Source organism: Limanda limanda, chromosome 1 (genome assembly GCF_963576545.1).
Source record: "Limanda limanda chromosome 1, fLimLim1.1, whole genome shotgun sequence".
Classification (NCBI taxonomy): domain Eukaryota; kingdom Metazoa; phylum Chordata; class Actinopteri; order Pleuronectiformes; family Pleuronectidae; genus Limanda; species Limanda limanda.
Genome location: NC_083636.1, coordinates 23916662 through 23935683, shown reverse-complemented (window position 1 = coordinate 23935683; position 19022 = coordinate 23916662). Strand labels below are relative to the sequence as shown.

The window sequence follows — 19022 nt, the reverse complement described above, 5'->3', positions numbered from 1 at the left end:
TAAAAGACGCAACCAGAAAGATACCAGTCTACAGAATACATTTTAAAATGTTGAAATGTCCATTGTTGGATCTAATCCCATGTATTTAATCTGTGTAAGTGCAACAGACTGTACTTTGTACCGTAGTGGGACTGATGTTATTCTCTTCAGTAACTGGAGAAAGTCCACAACTAGAGCATCACACTGAGGCACAGGAGGAATTTCAGTGTGACACAACTGATGGAAATGGATGATGGATTGAGGCTGTTTGCTGTCTTCAGTTCTGTTTCCACACACAACAAAGCTGACCTCAACTGCTTCACCGTGTTGTTGAATTTAACACAAACTAATTTTTAGTTTGCTCAAACTTTTTTGTCCTTCTAAATTTTAACATTTGTGCAAAACACATTCATTAAATGCTTGGAATATTTATATTGACAAAGGGGTACAAAGCATTAAGAGAAATTATATGTCAATTCTCATTTGTTCGAACAACCACTGCACATTTGGACACAACTAGAATACCATACCTCAGAAGAGTGCATGCTTTCATCGTACCAAATTGTCCCAAATTGCACACAATTATATGTATCTAAGTATCCTAAATGTGCCCAATTCTTTCCATCAAGATCAAGTAATTATCAATATCAATAAATGTCTTGTCTTGCAACGTAAAGGAAAGTGACAAAAATATTAGGTCTGTCCCCTGATCTAGATCCACACTTTTTATGGGATCTTCCCTGACCCTCATTCCACAAGTCTGTGGTAATCCATCCACTAGTTTTTACGTAATCCTGCTAGTAAACAAACGCTGATAAAATCATAACCTCCTTGGTGGAGGTAAAACAAATTAGACTGGATTCAGTCAAAATATCGCCGCAACAAAGATTCTCACTGTAAAAAAACCACCTGGAGCACAAAGATCAAAAGGTGATGAAAAGAAGAAAATGAAGCTCACTCACCTTCTGGAGGTACACCTGCTGCCAGTCAATGCCTTTGAAAAACTGATGCTCCTTCACCTCAGGGGCTCTGCGTGTGTACATGTGTGATAGAGAGAAAGAGAGAGGGAGGGGGTTCAAAAATGTACATTAAAATGTGTACACTAGGTGGCAGTGTTTACCACATGACTTCCCCTCTGACAAACACTCACACTCCTGCTATTTAGCCAAATACCCAGTGCAGACAGTGATCCATCACTCCGGTTTAGTCCTAAGCTGATGCGAAATGACAGCGCTGATGAAATTAGTTATGAACTTGTCTTCTATCGGAGAACTTGATGTCTTGTCTCTATCTGATTTCACTGGGCTGTAAACCACACCACCCACTGTTTTTGGCCTTAAAGAGCACATCTAACAAAATCTGTCTAATTGATGAATTCATTCCCTCGCTGTGGATATCAACACTGAGATGTGACGGGGCTTAATGTGAACTTTATCCTTGTGTGTGTGTGTGTGTTTGAGTGCGTGTCGTACCCTCGGCCCTGGCAGCCGAGCCTCTTGGACACATCCCTCTGCAGCAGCCCCTCCAACAGATCTTTGAGCTCTGCAGTGAAAGAGTCTGGCAGCTCCACATTCTGCAGGAGAAAGAGGGAGAGACGAAGAGGGGGAGAGAGTGAAAGTGAGGAATAGGGAGTTTGAAATAGATCAACATCTTTTGCATCTATTACTATAGATGGCACAGGTTTTCATCACCCCCCTGTCTACCATCAGTTAAAATACCTGTATATGAAAGTATTAAAGAAGGGTCATGTTTATTGGATATAATAAGTATCTATACATATTGATTGTGCAGCATGAAAAGCTTATGGAAATAGATTTAGTTCATTTAAGTCTAAAAGTTCACCAGAAGTGGCTAAGCTAACGGACGCTAGCATTTCCGACAGTCCCTGAATGCACCTCGTTGGAAGCTACGGGCAGACATCTAATCTAAAAACACGGTGTAAATGACCTCGTTTCGAATGGAATATGAATGTTGGGAGGTCCGGACACTTGGATGACACGACACAAGCAATACGGAGGCATTTTATGTTTTTATATGTTGTTTTATAACGTCTGAAGAAGGACTCGTCATTGACATTTATTGGATTGGATTCTGCTCGAACAAATTTTACCCCCAAGACTCCAGAAGTGTTTTGGCATATGCATAGGGTTTAGGAGATAATGAGTGAATTTTTCATTTTTGGATGAACTATCCCTTTAATGTCCCTCTCTCAGCTCTCCAGTGGCCCCTGGTAAGGCAATTCACAGTCAGATAAACTCTAGTACAGCACTAGTCCGCCTCCACCCTTTCATTTCATTCTATTTTATTTTTTTTGCTGACAGACTTTACTCAGCAGTTGGCGGAGATGTCTCAGAGTTCAGATGTGCCATCTATCAGGGTTCCCCCCCCCCGCTTCTCCTATCCATCTCTTCCTGTCCTGCAGCTCAGTTCTCAGCCTTTTCACTGCTGTCTGCTTCTATCTTGTTTATGTAATGAGACAATTCATCATGTTTAATAAACACTAAGACATAAAGAGCAGTATTTTTAGCCTGGTCGGGGCTGGGTTGAAGCCCCCCCTATCTCTTTAACTGTCTCTCTTCCTCACACATGCACACACGCCGACAAGGATTAAGGGGATAAATCAGAGTAAGTGGCTGGATTAAAAATCCTAATCTGGATTTATTGTGATATGAAAGATCATACTTTCTATGTCTGGAGGTTCTGCTCAACCAAACAGCTCCTGTGTGTGTGTCTGTGTGTGTGTGTGTGTGTGTGTGTGGATGGGGGTGCAGGGTGCAGCTATCCAATCTCAGTTGTTCCATGTCCTGACAAAACCCATTAACGGTCACAGATTCTTGACGCCGTCCACTGTAATGGACGAGTGCTGCTGGCGCGCAGAGTGGAGAGGAGCAAAGCTGTGGTGAAAATTCACTGTTCGGTTTGTCTTTGTGAATGTGTCTGTGCTCCAACATGAGTCGCCTTTTCACAACTCCAGCTTGGATTTGAAGAGGAAAGAAATGGGGTGGGCGAGAGCAGATATGTCACTGGGTGGGCTCAATGAACACTATTCATCTCGTGTGTTTGCCAAATCTGACCAATGACATCAAGAATCTCCACAGTATATTCTTTAAACAGAGAATGAGGAGCTAAACGCATTTTGTACTGGAGTACTGTAATCTTCTAATAAGAAAACAAAGACACACACACACACACATTTTCTTTCAAGTATTTTAACAATGCCTTTCTTCCCATAACCATTCTGACCCCATACTAAACTGACCTTACTTAAATGCTGATTATATTATGTGCTACTTAAACACAGTTGGTGTAGACTTATTAATCTCACACACTATATTTATACAAACTTTCTGATTAAAATACTGAAGTTTCTGCTTCAATAACATAAAGTCTTTGAGTTTCATTTATTGATGTGATATCAATGAGAGTTCAGTTTGGAGAATATCCCCCATACTCGACACTAAGATGTCTCACTCTGCTGGATTTGTTGGAGCTGCAAAAGGACTTGCACACGGTGTTGCTACACAGTGACAGTTCTCCCCCCTTGAAAACTATCTTTGACAAGTACTTAAAGTAATTTGCAGAGAGACACACAATCCGACAACAGACGAGTTGAATTCAGACCTGTCGACAGCTTACTAAGGTAGAGATGCAAGGCAGCAGTTCAGTGGTTTATTTTTCACGGCACTTTCGATGCTCTCTGATGATCAATACCGTGGGAGCGCAGTTAACCTGAACATGGCTGACAAAGCCCCACATAATCACATCCAAGAGGCAACAAATTGCTGAAAATGTTTGCTCATAATTAGGGCTGGGTATGGAACTTCTTCGGTATATGGACTGACGTGTCTGTGGCATCGGTTGTTGATCTACAAGTTTTCTCATCTCGAGTTGATAAACGTTGCATATGTACCTCGTTGGCAAAACATTGAGAGTAAAACTTGCCATCATTCATTACTATGTATGATTTAATATTTGAAAAAAAGAGGCTTTGAAACACACTTGCCACGGTTTTCTTTAAATCATTCAGAAAAGAAAGTGGTGAATCTGGATGAATCCTTCAGCTCAGCTTTTTGCACAGGGCATGCTGTAATTAAAACCTATAAAGCCTCTTTATCTGGACATGCTTCAACACATTAATTAACAATGTGCATTATTCCACAAATTCTATTCTTCCTGTCAGACACTTTACTGAAACGTCACATCACATTTAAGTATGTTGCATACGAGACCAGTTTAAAACGCCAAGTTTATAAACTGAGACTTGAGCTGAGCACAATCTGCACAGTGTAGCTGAAACATCCTAGGATCAAGGCACATTTCTGAGCGGATGGGGACTTGAAACTAAATTAAAAACACACAAAGTAAAAACTGATGAGAACTAATTCATTTTGCAGCTACTTTATTCTTTGTTTTTTAAACAATGCCTGGACCACAGTTCCCTGACTCCCTGAGCAAACTGGTGCTGAATGTGACTGCAAATCCGTTTGACCCGGGGGGTGTACTTTAGCTGTTCCAGCTTGTGTGATAGATCAGTTTATCTCAGCCGAGTATCTGTCATATGCTTCATCTCCTGTGTCTTCCCATGACACAGGAAAGTAAACAGACGGTCGGGTGTTGAATGGTAGCAGGCAGACACACTAAAGGATGACCCAAAAATTTGCACAACAATGGCATTCATCTCTGTCAAGGATGTGAAGCTCGAACGGATGAAAAGTGGCACCAGAATGTGGCTCACACTGACACAACTGTGTCTTGTAAGTAGCGTGCATTAGGGATCCTTATAGTGTTTGTTCACACACAATACAGTATACATAGGGATTAAACATCTGTGTGCATTTTGTATTACTGTAAAGTAAACACAGGCCAAACCCATATGTTCAGGGCTAAGTAAAGACTCCTATGTGCTTTAAAGTGTGTTTACTCATAGACTCCTTGCAACAGATGTATCCGCCATTGTGTACACCTTGTGTCAGTGCTGTACCACTGACTCGTGGCCAACATGTTGCATGTAGATGTGTCTTACCATGGTGAGGGTCATGCGGTCAATCTCATGCTTGTCTTTGGTCTTGTGCTGTCTGAATGGACTGTGCCTGAGCAGGAGAGGGAGGAGAGAGAAAGAGACAGATACTGACACTCTTGACTATACACTGTACAGTAGATGATGGGGAAGGGGAGGGTGAGGATGAGGTGAGGTGAAGGAGGACATTATGAGGAGGGATGGGAGGGAGCTGGACGTGCAGCACAGCAAGAGGAAGAAAAAATCCAGAGTAAATCACACACTCACTGCTATCAGCCAATTAGCCACCTTCGGGTCAAAATGCTGACTGGGAGCTTTGTGAGCATTAACAACCGGTACTGGAGGAAAACTGCATAAACTGCTTTTAATTTAGAGTCCCACTAAATTGAGGGATTCGTCTCTTCACTGCTCACTGCTCATCTACTGTGCATGTTGAGTAGTTGCCCTCATATTCAACATGATAGTGTGTACATATGTTATCACCATGTCTGCGTCACAACTGTGCAGGATGCCGTCACAACATTTTAAAGGTGGGTTATTGAAAACCCACTGAAGATGGTTGTGGTCCAACCCATTAATACCAAGTACTGATGAAGTGATGAACACCAAGTACTTGTGTAATAATGCAGTGAGTACTACCGAGTACTTCTACGTGGGTGCATGTGTTGATGGCATCACAGCTGGTGTGGACCCAGTGGCGGATCTAGGATTTTTCTGAATCAGGGCCGATAGAGAGCCACAATTTACACAGAAAAGCCAATAGAATGTCCAGCATCTAAAATGCTTCCTTTTTTCAGGACACTGTGTACTTCAAAAAGCTTAGAAAATCAAAATTCTTAAAAAATGGTCATATTTATAGATACTATTAGAAGTAAGTGACATGTTAATTTAATAAAACACATTACTGACAGGACAGGGACATACAATCAGATTTAAGCTGGGACACTGCCCCACCTGTGCCTACTTTTATTTTAAAGCCCAAGGAGTAAGTATCAATAACTGAATCAAAGTCTGACAGAAGTATAAAGTTGCCATGGAGTCTATTAGTCCTGTGCTGAATCTTGAACCAAGTTACAAGGAGCCTCTTTTCCACTGATTCCTGAATGGAGCTTGGGAAGTCACATTGAAAAGTCTTCCTTTTTGTTTGAATATGACTCAGTTCTGGCTCCAGGGAGGTTCAGAATTAATGTTAGCTGCAATGTGAAGGTTTTAAAGCTCAATTATAATCATAATATTTTAACAACAGACATTCAGTTGATTTTTACCAAGATTTACTAACATGGCATAAATCGGGTGGCCTGCAACAATACCAACATGTCACATTTTATTATTCTCATGTTTAGGGTTTCTTTTCAAGGCCGCAGTCATGAAGTGAACATTGGGGGGGGGGGGGGGGGGTGGAACCAAAACACACCTATGGAAAATCAACTGCGAACCAGCACTAGCACCAGCCTGGAACTGGAACCTTGTTCACGTTGGTGGAAAAGAGATATTGGACAAACCGCATGCAGAGCTGCCAGAAACCGTATACGAGCTGCACTACACCATCATTATTTTGTCTGTTGTCATAGCATAACAGTTTTACTATTGTTATTCATCAGCCAGTTTACAATTTAGTTAAGTGGGGGGACAATTTGACCATATTTAAACATTGGGGGGGGGACATGACTATTATGACTACAGCCCTTTCTTTTAGCTTTCACATTACATTAGTACATCCTGAACGTGTGCTCCAGGATTGTGTTGTATAAACCCCCCACCACCACCACCACCAGGCTGATGCAGAACTAGACTCTTCTGCTCTGTTCAGATTTCTTACTGAAGGAACAGCAACTCAGTGGTAGTTTTATAGCTGTTGATTATGTTATAAACTAGCACCGGCTAGTAAATAGGTCTCATACAAGTTAAGTCGAGTCATTTCAAGTGAAGTTAAGAGGGTCTGAAAAGAACTGACTCTGGAGCTTTTGGATAAAAATTTATAAATGTAACTCTTTGGTGTGCAGTGTTAGAAACATGGCAGCAGGTGGGATGAAATTATTGGATAGATGAGATGTAAATACTATAGGTACTTGACATGTAGGATCATCATTCATTTCTTAACCATGACAAGGGCTGGGCAGTATGTTTTTTTCACAACTGAGAAGCATAAGATTTGAAACAATTATATGGATTATATAATTGTTTATACCCTTAAATACTTTTGTTATATAGCTACTGAAGACAATTATATTGTGATACCACCTGTTATCATCTTATTAAGCTGGATAACTATGTAATTAAAAGAGAATTTAGAAATGTGTCTGTTACCCAAAAAGGCAGACTGACTCCAGGTACAGGGCCCGGGAAGAAAATATAACTTTCAGTTAAGAACTTTATCATAAGGTCGGAAGATGTTCAGTGAGGCAGTTTGGGGCAAAATTGTTTGTCTAAATGCTGAAAGTCGATTTCAGGAGCAGAGCAGCGACATTGGAGATTTATTAGGGAGGTAAAGCGAGTTGTTTTTTTTTTTTTTTTACAGGCAATCAAGAGAAGACTCCTTCAGGGGCCCATATATAACGAATTTATGAGCCTCTGAATCCAAGACACAAAGAGCACCATACGCCGCTCTACAGCGGAGGACGGTACTTAAGTTGATCAATACATCAAAATCCCAACTTGAGGGTTGTAATCAGACAAATTATTCCAGGATCCATTTAATCGTGTGTGATAAAGCATGGAAAGTTTAAGGAGTATTCTAAGGTTTCTGACTGGAATGTTGAGTTTTGTGGATAAAGATTCATTTTCCAGCAGTTACTCCAACAGGCCATCATACTCAACTTCATGAGGGAGCAAAATATCAGACCTTTTCGTTTTGATGGGTACATCTCTTTTTATTTCACCATATTGGAAGGTGCCACATCTCATCGCTGAGGAGATACATATTCATTATTATTATGTTTTTATTATAATATAAATTATAATACCCATGATATATTTTATTATACTATATTATTGGGTATTTATTACTTATTTATCTTATAAAATGTTTATTCTATTGTTATCATTACTGTTATTTATTTAATTATTTTTGTTGTTTTGGTAACATAAATTATTACTATTATATTATTATTACTACCACAGTACAGTACAAACACCACATCCTTTTGTCTTTCTTTTGTCCACATCACTCCACTTCAGACCACAGCTTGCCCAAGCCAATTAAACATGGACATATACCAAGGACTCATGCAGACATAGCTCACATTGCAAACACACACACTCACACAGCACACACGCACGCACGCTTCCATTTCACAAAAGAAAATTGCAAAATTGTGTTGATGCTTCACAGACCTCCAAAAAAGCAGAAATGCAGTGTATAGAAAATTAACCTTCGTTGTGTGGACAAGCTCAGTCCTGCAGCCTTGTCAATCTCACAACTTCGGGCATTGGTGTGTCAGAAGCAGGCTAAAACTCATGGGTGCTCGTGCCTGTAGCACTGTCAGGAATCATTTCATAGTGACACATAGACATTGGAATAGCGGAATTTCCTGGAGTTAAGGACAAAAACTAAGCTTGTCATTGTGAACCTTTCTTGCTCTTCTGTGACAGGTGAGGTTAGAGGTTAAAATGTCAGGGAGTTACTCACTGCTTGTTACCATTACCTCTGCATCTCACGATCCAGATCAAGTGTCAGGACTTATGTAGGGTTATTCTGCTATGCACGTCTGTGGAATGTTTTGATTCTAACAGCACAACACAATTAGATGACTGTGCATCTGTTTACTTCAGTCTGTCACAGATTTAAGGTGCATTTTTCAAACTGATTTCTTGATTTAGTCTTTAATCATATTCTGGTCCATCTACCACCTTAGAAAAAAAATGTCCTGCAGCCAAACCTACTTGCCGACCCCTGATATACATGATACTATGATGTACGTATTATTATAGCATGACATCCATGAACCATTTTTAAATGTCACAGTTATCACCAACACTGGTGCAAGACCCCACAACTTCTTGATTTGTGGATGGTAAAATGTGTGTGCACAGATCACCTGATATGCTCGAAGGGAACCGGTTACATTTGTGTGTGGCATTTATGGACTCTTCACCTGCTCTTCACTTCTCCACCTCCACACAGATCCACAAATGTATGCTGCCTTTAAGTGCTGGTGGATACCTCGGATAGCTGTGCTTTCACTAAATTCATGCGTAAATTCCAAAGTGGCAAAGAAAATATTAAAAAAAGATAGATAGATAATTACCCCTCGAATGGACTACACACGTTTATAAACTACAGTGCTATATATGTGTATATGTATAAATATATACATATGGTTTAAATGAGCTTATGCTAGGTCCTGGTGCGCTTAGAAAAACTGAGCCTAACCTATAACCACTGTTGTGTCGGAGTCTGTTGTACAGTCAAAGTGCGTCTTCCTCCTGTAAGAATTGTTTAGGATTGTGTTGAAACACACAGCCAACCTTTCAGTGAAGACCAACACAGTGTTCAAACACACCGATTCAAACATCAATGGAAAGAAACGTCACATGCTTTTTCTCCTTGCTCAGAACTGCCAACAACCTCTCTCTCTCTATCTCTCACACTCTCACACACTCTCACTCTCTCTCTCTCTCTCTGAAGCACACACACACACACACGCATCCCCCTTTTACCTGATTTCTGACCTACTGGGCCTGGACCTCTGGCATTTACACACTCAAGATCAAACAAGCACACACATACATACACAGACTCGCACACAGACAACTTCAAACACACACCAAACAGACGACGAGCGGGCGAGAGATGCAGAGAACGTGGAGAGCAGATTCAAAGAGGTCTACTCAGAGTGGCAGAAGAGGTTTGAAAGCAGTACATGAAGTCAGGATGTGGTGGGAGTAAAGAGCAGAGAGTAGAAACAGAAGAGGAGAGATGAAAGGTGAGCATAGAGAGAAGATGCAGTATTTACCCTCGGAGGAGTTTGAAGAGCATGCAGCCTAAGGAGAACCAGTCGGCGCTGCTGTCGTATGCCGTCCCCTTCTGAAGAACCTCTGGAGCCATGTAACCATGAGTACCGCTGCAGCAAACACACAACAGGTTCATGTCAAACACACGCTCATTACTTTTTACAACTGCGAGAGCAGAATCACACACGACAGTCTCATTTGGACAGACTTCATATTAGAGGGGGAGGAGGTTGGTAATAAAACATTTCCCCTGTCCCTCGTAATAAAAGTTGTTTTTCTGGATGGTGTTTCTGCTACTGTCAAATTACGGCTGGATTTGTGAGACACCACCATTTGCAGGAAAGCATGTAACGATCGACGCACAAGCTTTTCACTCAACTAAAATAGAAGTGTAAGATCTGGAAACTGGGAAAGGAGAAAAATGTAGTAAAAAAAAGTGCTGTCAAAGCAGCAGCTACTTCTTTTTCCTAACAAAATGGTTGAACGCACGTGATGACGCATGAGTGCTGAGCCAACATTAATCACTTGATCTGGCCAAAGAAATACCACTTCTTTGTTTTGGTTTGGTTTAGAACTACTTCATTGTAGATGTGTTTATACCGTTCATAGACTTTAAAGTATAAATAATCAGCAAAATACATGTAAGTGTATTTATAATCTAGTGTATCTAGGCTTACATCAATTTTTGGTATTCTAACAAAATAATACACTAAAGGAACAAACTTTTTTTAGGGATAAAATTACAGTCTCATTTTCTTTGTAGCCCTAAAGGCTCTCCATGCCCTCCTACATTGTGCTCCTTTGACAAAGTAAGAGCCAATCAGTCAGGCATTGGCTTATGATGACTTGTAAAATTGCTATGACTTGCTGAGACATATCTGTGACCTTGTTACGGACAAGAAAGTCTCAAACTTTGGGTCATTTTTTTTAATGAGGAAAGAGAATGATAGGACTGTTTGAACATTGGAGCTCCCTGCGCACAACATCAGCTTGACTATGAATCACTTCAGGTCAAAGGGTTGACTTTAGATGTGTATCAGATCAGTAACACTACTGTTTTGCACGGGCTAACAGAACAGTAGTGCGTATCTATGCGGTTAGAAAAATTCTATTCTACTTCTCACACTGCACTCTACTGAGCAGATAGAAACAGTGCCGTGTATAATATTTATTAATTTGGATTTATTACCAAAACAGGCATATGTGGTTTATGAGTCACTAAAATCACTGACTGATGCAGGTATATTTTAATCACTCTATCTCCCGCCGAGAGATAGAAATCCTGTGAGAATGTTTTTTAACTCAAGCTTTTATCCAGTTGTATTTCCGTTAACCACTCACTATGCTGTCTTTGATGGTTTTTACTGAGCCAACAAAGTCTCCATATCACTGAGTGTGTGATTTCAAATGGCATTGTGTCATTCTGGATTCACTAACATTCCCGCCTTGAACCGTTTGTGTAACAGAAGCTTCAGGAGCACTTACACACTGGCGTGGGGTTTCCTCTTGGAGAAGTCGCAAGCCAGGCCGAGGTCGGAGATACGAACATGGCCGTGTTCATCCAGTAGAATATTGGCTGGCTGGGAGAGGGGACACAGACACATCGTCACAGAGGGACAGACAGGGTGATAGCGATGGAGAAAGCAAGAGAAAAGATCTCAGGGATAGAAAACAATGTTTGAGTCACAATTTAAGTTACAATTTCCGCTCAACAGGAGAAAATACTGTGTGGATACAAGTAATAAAGGAAAGCCCCTCTGTCCCTTGTTATCCTCTGCTGTTTGGCAAAACTGTGACTCACTCACTCTCCTTCCAACACTCAGTCTCTGAGTATTATCTGCATTGTTCTGCACTGTTTATTAAAGCCCTAAAACTGTTACCTGACTTCCAGCAAAATATATCTATTATTATGGCAACCAGTCCAAACAGGGGACTTGGAGGAAAAACAGAGGACAGTTGAAAACACGGCTGATCTTAATCTATGGCTTTGAAACAGTACTCGTGGGGGTGTCGGGGTGGATCTGTGGACTGGGATGTTCAGGGTTCTACTCCATTTCACTTGTCATTTCTCTCTCTGTCATGATTTACAACATTCTCTATAATACAACTACGACATAGCATCTCTCCTGAGCAGGGCTGCAACTAATGATCGCTCTCAGCTCCAAGTCGTTTGGTTCCTACTGCAGATGTAAATGTTCTAAACAGGAGCTCAATGTAGTTCTCTGCAAACATTCATAACTGATTAGTTAATTTATTTATAAATGATCATCAATTTTTTTTTACCAAGTCTTAGTTTAAAGATGTATTGTGAGCATGTGTCTGTGTGTACGTCAGCATCAACAGCGAAGGGGGGAGCGTGAGAGAAAACATGAGCAAGAAGAGGAGTCAGGAGGAACTGAATTTATTAATAGGCATACGTGTATATATATTAGAGTTGAATGAATTCTTGAGGAGGTAGACCATAATAACGCATAATAGCTAAATAAAATGTCTATCCCCACCAAAGATTGGCCTAAAAAAAGCACAAAACAATACAGCAACCAAAGATGGACTAAGCCATGCCAGATATATTCATCCATCTAGACCCTTGTCCCTGTGGTGAAAACCATTACTGATTTACTGCAAAATGTCATAACTCAGAGGGAACGTTCCTGCAGTAAAAACACTGCTTCATAAAAAAGACAATCAGAGTGAGAGATTTACCTTCAGGTCTCTGTAGACAACGAATCGGTTGTGCATGTGTTCCAGACCTAGGATGATTTCAGCCGCGTAGAAACGCATCTCTTTCTCACTGAACACGCCGTGCTGAGACAGATGGTAGTGCAGGTCGCCCCCTAAACACAAACACAGGCAGGAAGAGACACACACACAAGAAGGTGCGTAAGCATGACCTCATAACAACTCATGTCCAAATCGATATCTGTCAATAAGTTGTGGTAATCTTCTCAGGGGAGAAAATTAGAACCACTCAGAAGCCGTCTATGACTCTTCTCTCCAACTCAAGGGTCTCAGCTTTAACATGTATCGACTTAGTGTACTCATAGCACAACTGCACACTGAAAGATGTTCAGCTTAGACTTTAAATGGTGAGTCAGGCTTTGATTGTGAGACTGTCTAGGAACGCTGAGTGGAGCCTCTGATGAAGTTAAGAAGCTGTCTGGTCAGCGACAAGATGAGTAATCCAATCTTTCGCTCTATCCTTTTCATTTTTTGGGGGCATTTGTGCCTTTACTTGACAGGAACAGTGAGGACAGACAGGGAATGGGGAAAGAGAGGGGGAATGACATGCAGTAAGACCACTGGTCAAACCAGGCATCTGTGTCTGTGAAGTTAGCGCCCTCACCGTTCCACTGTCAGATTATCCAGTGATTAAAACTCAGTCTCAGAACAGACTGGGTAGGGCCGGAGTTTAATGAAGACACGTGCATGTGTGTGTGATCCTGTACTCATACCTTGTGAGGACCATTTTAAGCATAAACCCTACAGAGTGAGGACATGTTGGCCGGTCCTCACTAACCCTAACCCTCAAGGGGTTGTTTGAGGTTTAAAGGTGTTTTAGGGTTAGAATAAGGTTTCGATTAAGGCCTTCAGTCTAGAGGGTTAGGGTTAGGGTAAGTGGCTAGGGAATTATTTATGCCAATGAGTGTCCTCACTAAGACAGAAGAACTAAAAATGCATTTGTGTGTGTGTGTGTGTCACCTTACCGTTCATGAGGTCCAGGATGAAGCACAGCTTGTCAGGGGTGTGAAAGGCGTACGTCATACATACGATGAAAGGGCAGTCCTAAGGACAAACGGAGAGTCAGGAGTAAAGCAAGAAACTGTCTTTCTGCCTTTGCTTCTCTGCACCAGGTGTACCTGTAATGTTCATGAGTTTGAAACGAGGAAGTTTCTAGTTTGGGTTGTAACAGCTATTTGCAAATCCATCACTGACTTTGTTTGTGTGTGACGTCCTCTGGAATTTCTTTATTCAAATGAACTGGTTTGATTCTTATTTACTAAACAGTGTGGCACCCTGAACATTCAGTATTTATAGCAGGTGATCCATTAACCAGAAGGTCAGTGGTTTGAATCCTGTCTCCCCACTCTGCATGCCCACGTGTCCTTGGGCAAGATGTTGCAGCTGCCGACAGTTTAGGGGTAAAGTATGATAGAGAAAGTGCTGTATTGTATGAATGTGCGTGGGGTATATAATTTGATGTTTGTTAATGTAGAGGCATTCTGTGGGGTAAGTAGTATCTACACCTGTCTAATAAATTCAGAGTAGTTAGAGTACAGAAATCTAGTTGTGGAGAATAATGGAGCAGCATGGCAAGGGAACTATTCAAATACTGTAATGCATCACTCACCCCTGTGCTGACTAATGAGAGCATGATTCTCTCATTGAGTGCTAGAGTCTCCCCCTGCTTCATCTTGATCCTCTTCTTGTCCAAACACTTCATGGCATACCTGACATTATAATGACAAAACAGCAACAGTATGATTGTGTGTTTTTTGCCTCCAAGCTGTATTTCACTCTTATCAATCCACCGTGCGTGCAGCTTTTCTTACATCTTCCCCGTGTCGGCCTTCCTGCAGCCATACACCTCTCCGAAGCCACCCCTGCCGATGATCCGATGCACACTGAAGTCATTCATGGTCAGCTGAAGGAGGAGAGAGTGAACATGTGAGTCTACTGTGGGGGTAGCTGATAAATCTATCAATAATGGCCCAGAATTTTAAAAAGTCCGAAATATGTGTGGTTGTATGCCTTCGCCAAACAGCACAGTTTCCATCTATATAAACACAATTTCACGACACATTGTATGAGGTCATCATGACCTTTAAATGTGTGAACATTTGTGCCAAATTTAAAAGATTGCCCATGAGTTGATCCAGAGATACAGTATACCATTCGGGAAAAGGAAATCATGTGTTCTGAGGTCAAAGTGACCTTGAGCCTTTGACCTAAACCACCAAAATCGAATTACACTCCCTCTAGCACTCACCTTGAACTTGACCTCGGATCTCTGACCTCTGGCTACCAAAATCAAATCAGCCAAGTGAAGGTTTCTAACCTGAAATGCATCTTGGAGGGAGCAATTTACGTCTACCTCAGAGAACCAGATATTTTGTGATATTTGATAGCAAAGCCTGGACTCTTCCCGCCAATGAGCACCACCATATTTCTGTGTGAGCTCTTTGCATCCCAGCAGAAAATAAACAAACACTTAGGTGTGGTGACTTGATACGTGTGACTTGCTGGAGCACACATTGTTGAGTCAGTAAGGGTGTCCAGTGAATAAGGTATCTGGCAGCCAATGTGATGTAATGTTTACACCTCTTGGTGGAATTATATTAAGTCAGTGTGAATGTGAAATGGACTGGATCTAAAAGATGGCAGTGAGTTTTTTGCTTCTTTCTGGTCTGAAGCAGAAATGTTTTTAAGGGGTTGGGAAATAAGTCATTGTACAAAGATAATGAGTTAAAAATCCCCCAAGAGCATGAAGGGAACCCTAGTTTTAAAACGGGCATGATTATCCCACCGAACATAAGTGAGTGACTATCTCTGTTGCATGTTATCAGTCACATACAGATATCTGTCCTGTGTTAAATACCTGTGGACATACTGGCAAAGCCTTAGTCCCGAAAAGATTTGTTTTCTTCTTCTCTTTTGGACCACATGAATCAAACTACAGGTGTGAAAGCAGAAGTCAAAGCTTGTACTCACGTGAATGTTGAGCTCCACATTCTTCCACTGGCAAAAGCGAGTAAACTTATCACTAAGGGAAAAAGAGGAGAGGCAATAAAATGTGAATATACTGTGATGTGTTGAACGAACAGTGAAAGTTCCTCCACCTCTGACGTCGCTGTCTTACCTCTCAATAAACTTCTGGAAGATATTCCCTCTCAGGCTGTCACAGATCTCCACTATGTATGGCTGCAGGGGGGGACAGACAGATAAACAACAGCTCAGCTCCAGTGTTTCTCTGCAGTGTTTCGTCTGCTCTGGCGCCCTCAGTAACTATGTGATAAAAATTCTTTACAAATGTATGTGAATAAATCTTCTTTGCATTGTTATGATGACTGAACCGGACTCAAGGTGTCGGCCTCTGACACATTTCTTTGGGTCCGACCTTGTTAAACGTCTGCTGTCAAAGAAACTCTCACTGAACAGACACCTCTTTGTTCCAGCTGAGTGTAAAACTCTAGGAACCCGGAAGTCTAACAAATATATACAGGAAATAAGTTGATGTAATATCTCTGACAGAAAGTTCAGTCACGGGATCATTTTACCGAGCAAAAGCATTGTTATAATTTAAAAGAGGGATTTGTTGACTAGATTTGCTGCTTAAAGAAAACATCTGTTGTTTCTCTTCTGTATTTTATTTTACTTGATGGCTTTTTGGCAACTGATTCTTTGCACTTCACTAAATATGTAATGAACTTAAGTTGAGAATGAGCGGTTAAATATACTGTTGATAGAGCTGGAAAACATAACTGCATACTAGGAATTAGTGCTGGGCGAGAGGAGTGATTTTTTTTTATATAAGAAACATTTCCTCCAGAAGGAAATGATAAAACTGACAAACTGTCGACAGAGCACGTTGCTGGACAATGTGTCTGCAGCCAATCATGTCACAGAAACAACGCACACACAAACACGCCACATGCTGCTGTGTTGGTATTAAGAGCTGAACAGAAAAGCAGCAGAGACGACAAAGACCTGCTTTTGGTAAATGAGGTAACAAAACGTCAGTGGTGTGGAGATACTGTAGTCTATTTAAAGCTCCATGTAGAAACACTGCAGACAGGGCCAGGTCACCAAGATGAAACTGAAACTATTGTATCACTTCTTGTATTAAATGTATCACATTTTTCATCCACTTTATTATTTTACTTTGCACAATCATGTTTATGTCTCTTCAGATGATCATATTTTCTTCATGCTGTGCATTAGTGGCTCTATTTGTCTTACGTAATGTACATTTAAGTGCCTTGTTGTTGAAAAGCACTGTACAAATTAACTTGCTATGCAGAGCACAACCACTTACAGTCTCATCACCAGCAATTAGACCCAGCCCCTGGGCTCAAGATGCACTGCAGCAATAAACTTTTATTTTCTACTCCAAAACATAAATTTGCTGATACCCTAAATAACAAATGGAAGATTAAAACTGATCAATTTTCCAAGATATAAATTTTCCAAGATATAAATTTCACACTGCAGGATTTACTGGAATTTATAGTGAGCGGTTTTGTTTATGTAAACAGATTTTCTTTTGTATGTTCAATGTCCACTTATAGGGAATTTAAAGCTAAAATAAACTAAAAGAAAATATGATTCTAAAATTGACTGATGTGAAGATTGTGATAAAACAATTTGTCACATTGTCCGATCGTGACACAAATATAGTATTTTGACGAAGCACAGAAACAGAAGTGTAAAAATAAGCCCTGCAAAGTGTGTGAATGTGAGTGTGAAATGTACACCCTCAAATGAGCTGAGGGGGTAAAGTACAAAATATAAAGCCATCACTTGAATTAGTCATTGTCAGTCAGAATATGGCCCCTGACACAAACCATTTGTTGTACTGAGTTTGTTTTCTGCCGTTTTATTTTGAATATAACATTTTCCATGAGAGACACTTCACAGAAAAAGCTCAGATGTAGATAACAACACTTGAACGGCAGCTGAACTCCATTATGAGCTCATATGATGATTTATTATGTCACAATGTCTGCTTTGAAACAGAACTTATATTTACTCTCTTTGAAAATTAACAAATACATCAAACAAGCAATCATAGTTTCTGTATTTTTTGTTGTTCAATCTGAATCCAAAACCATAGTGACAGAAAAAAAGGATTCCTTTAAGGTTTCTACCTGGAAGAGAGTTGGGGGAACCTGTTTCTTTGCCAAGTGACTCTGCACATGGTCCACTGCTTTCTTAGAGAACGGCTGAAAAACAAAGTGAGAAAGAAAAGGAAGGGTCATTTAAAAAAATGCAGCTTAACAAGTCATTTCAGTTTTGTTTTTTTCTGTTTAATGTAACACGCCTAGGACTGTTAGAGAGGCCTCTACCAAGAAGGACCAATATCTGTGTGTGTGTTTGTGTGCACACATGAGGGTTCAATAACTTCCTGCCATTAGCGGCATGCACTACCATAGCTTTACAAGAAAAAAAGTGTGGACTGTGGTTAATTTGCATGGACTACTTTCAGACCCTTCTGTGAAAAGCGAGGCAATAGCTCTGTGTTCCAAAACATGACATTCAAATAGTAACTTTAAAATTACTCCACTTTTTCTACTTTTTTTTTTACCATCTATAGAGTTTATCATGTACTTAGGTATATGTGATCCAGGTGATGCATGCAATCTCCTTTTCCGACACTGAATTTGTACCACCGCTGGCTTCATCCACCTGAGAGACAGCTTTCTGTCACAGAGACAGAGTTGAGTTGTGGTTGAGATGCTGCTCTGTGCTCTATTCAGACTTGACAGCACATTTACAGATAGAACCACAATGCTCAGCAGATATATTTGGCACCTGAGGGCGAGGAGTTGAGAAGTTATGATGTGTGAAGGAGAAAGAGTCTTTCTGTTCTCACACAGAAAAACGTACTTTGCATTTACTGTTTTGATGAACCACCATGTATGTGAGAGATCTAATCACTATCTTATAACAGAACTATCTGCTGCCTGCTTCGTAACATCTGTGAGTGTGTTAGCATAAAACAACATGTTTAGTTGGGACTCTCCATGAATTCGTTTTTGTTCACATGCTCAATGTAGGCACTTTGCTGCATATTCATCATTTCACCCCTGATGAGAGGTAGGAGACCTCATCTGCCCTGCGATGAGAAACATCTTCATTACCATGTAGACTAATCTGACAAAAGATGAATCTTCACGCCTTATTAAACTGATTTTAATGTCGTTGTGCATAAGATGATGTGCTGTGTTTCCACTACACACATCTTTACCACATTGCTACTGCTGAAATGTCATGAATTACATGACTCTGAAGAACGTTTATTATCAAATCGAAACGACTGTTACAGGAAGTGGAGTCACGTTGCAACACCCAGCCC

The 19022-nt window shown here is 40.7% G+C and overlaps 1 protein-coding gene across 1 annotated transcript in view; it reads right to left on the bottom strand.

The window, feature by feature from the left end:
- grk3 (G protein-coupled receptor kinase 3) overlaps nt 1-19022 on the bottom strand; it is a 57088-nt gene that overhangs the window by 8126 nt on the left and 29940 nt on the right. Inside the window, exons 5-16 of the mRNA XM_061077476.1 lie at nt 17815-17889; nt 15807-15868; nt 15659-15710; nt 14500-14591; nt 14298-14397; nt 13654-13732; nt 12653-12783; nt 11435-11529; nt 9952-10059; nt 5003-5069; nt 1452-1552; nt 942-1008 (exon numbers count right to left, since the gene is read on the bottom strand). Of these exons, the coding sequence (XP_060933459.1) occupies nt 942-1008; nt 1452-1552; nt 5003-5069; nt 9952-10059; nt 11435-11529; nt 12653-12783; nt 13654-13732; nt 14298-14397; nt 14500-14591; nt 15659-15710; nt 15807-15868; nt 17815-17889 (1029 nt within the window). The remainder of the gene's footprint in view (nt 1-941; nt 1009-1451; nt 1553-5002; nt 5070-9951; nt 10060-11434; nt 11530-12652; nt 12784-13653; nt 13733-14297; nt 14398-14499; nt 14592-15658; nt 15711-15806; nt 15869-17814; nt 17890-19022) is intronic.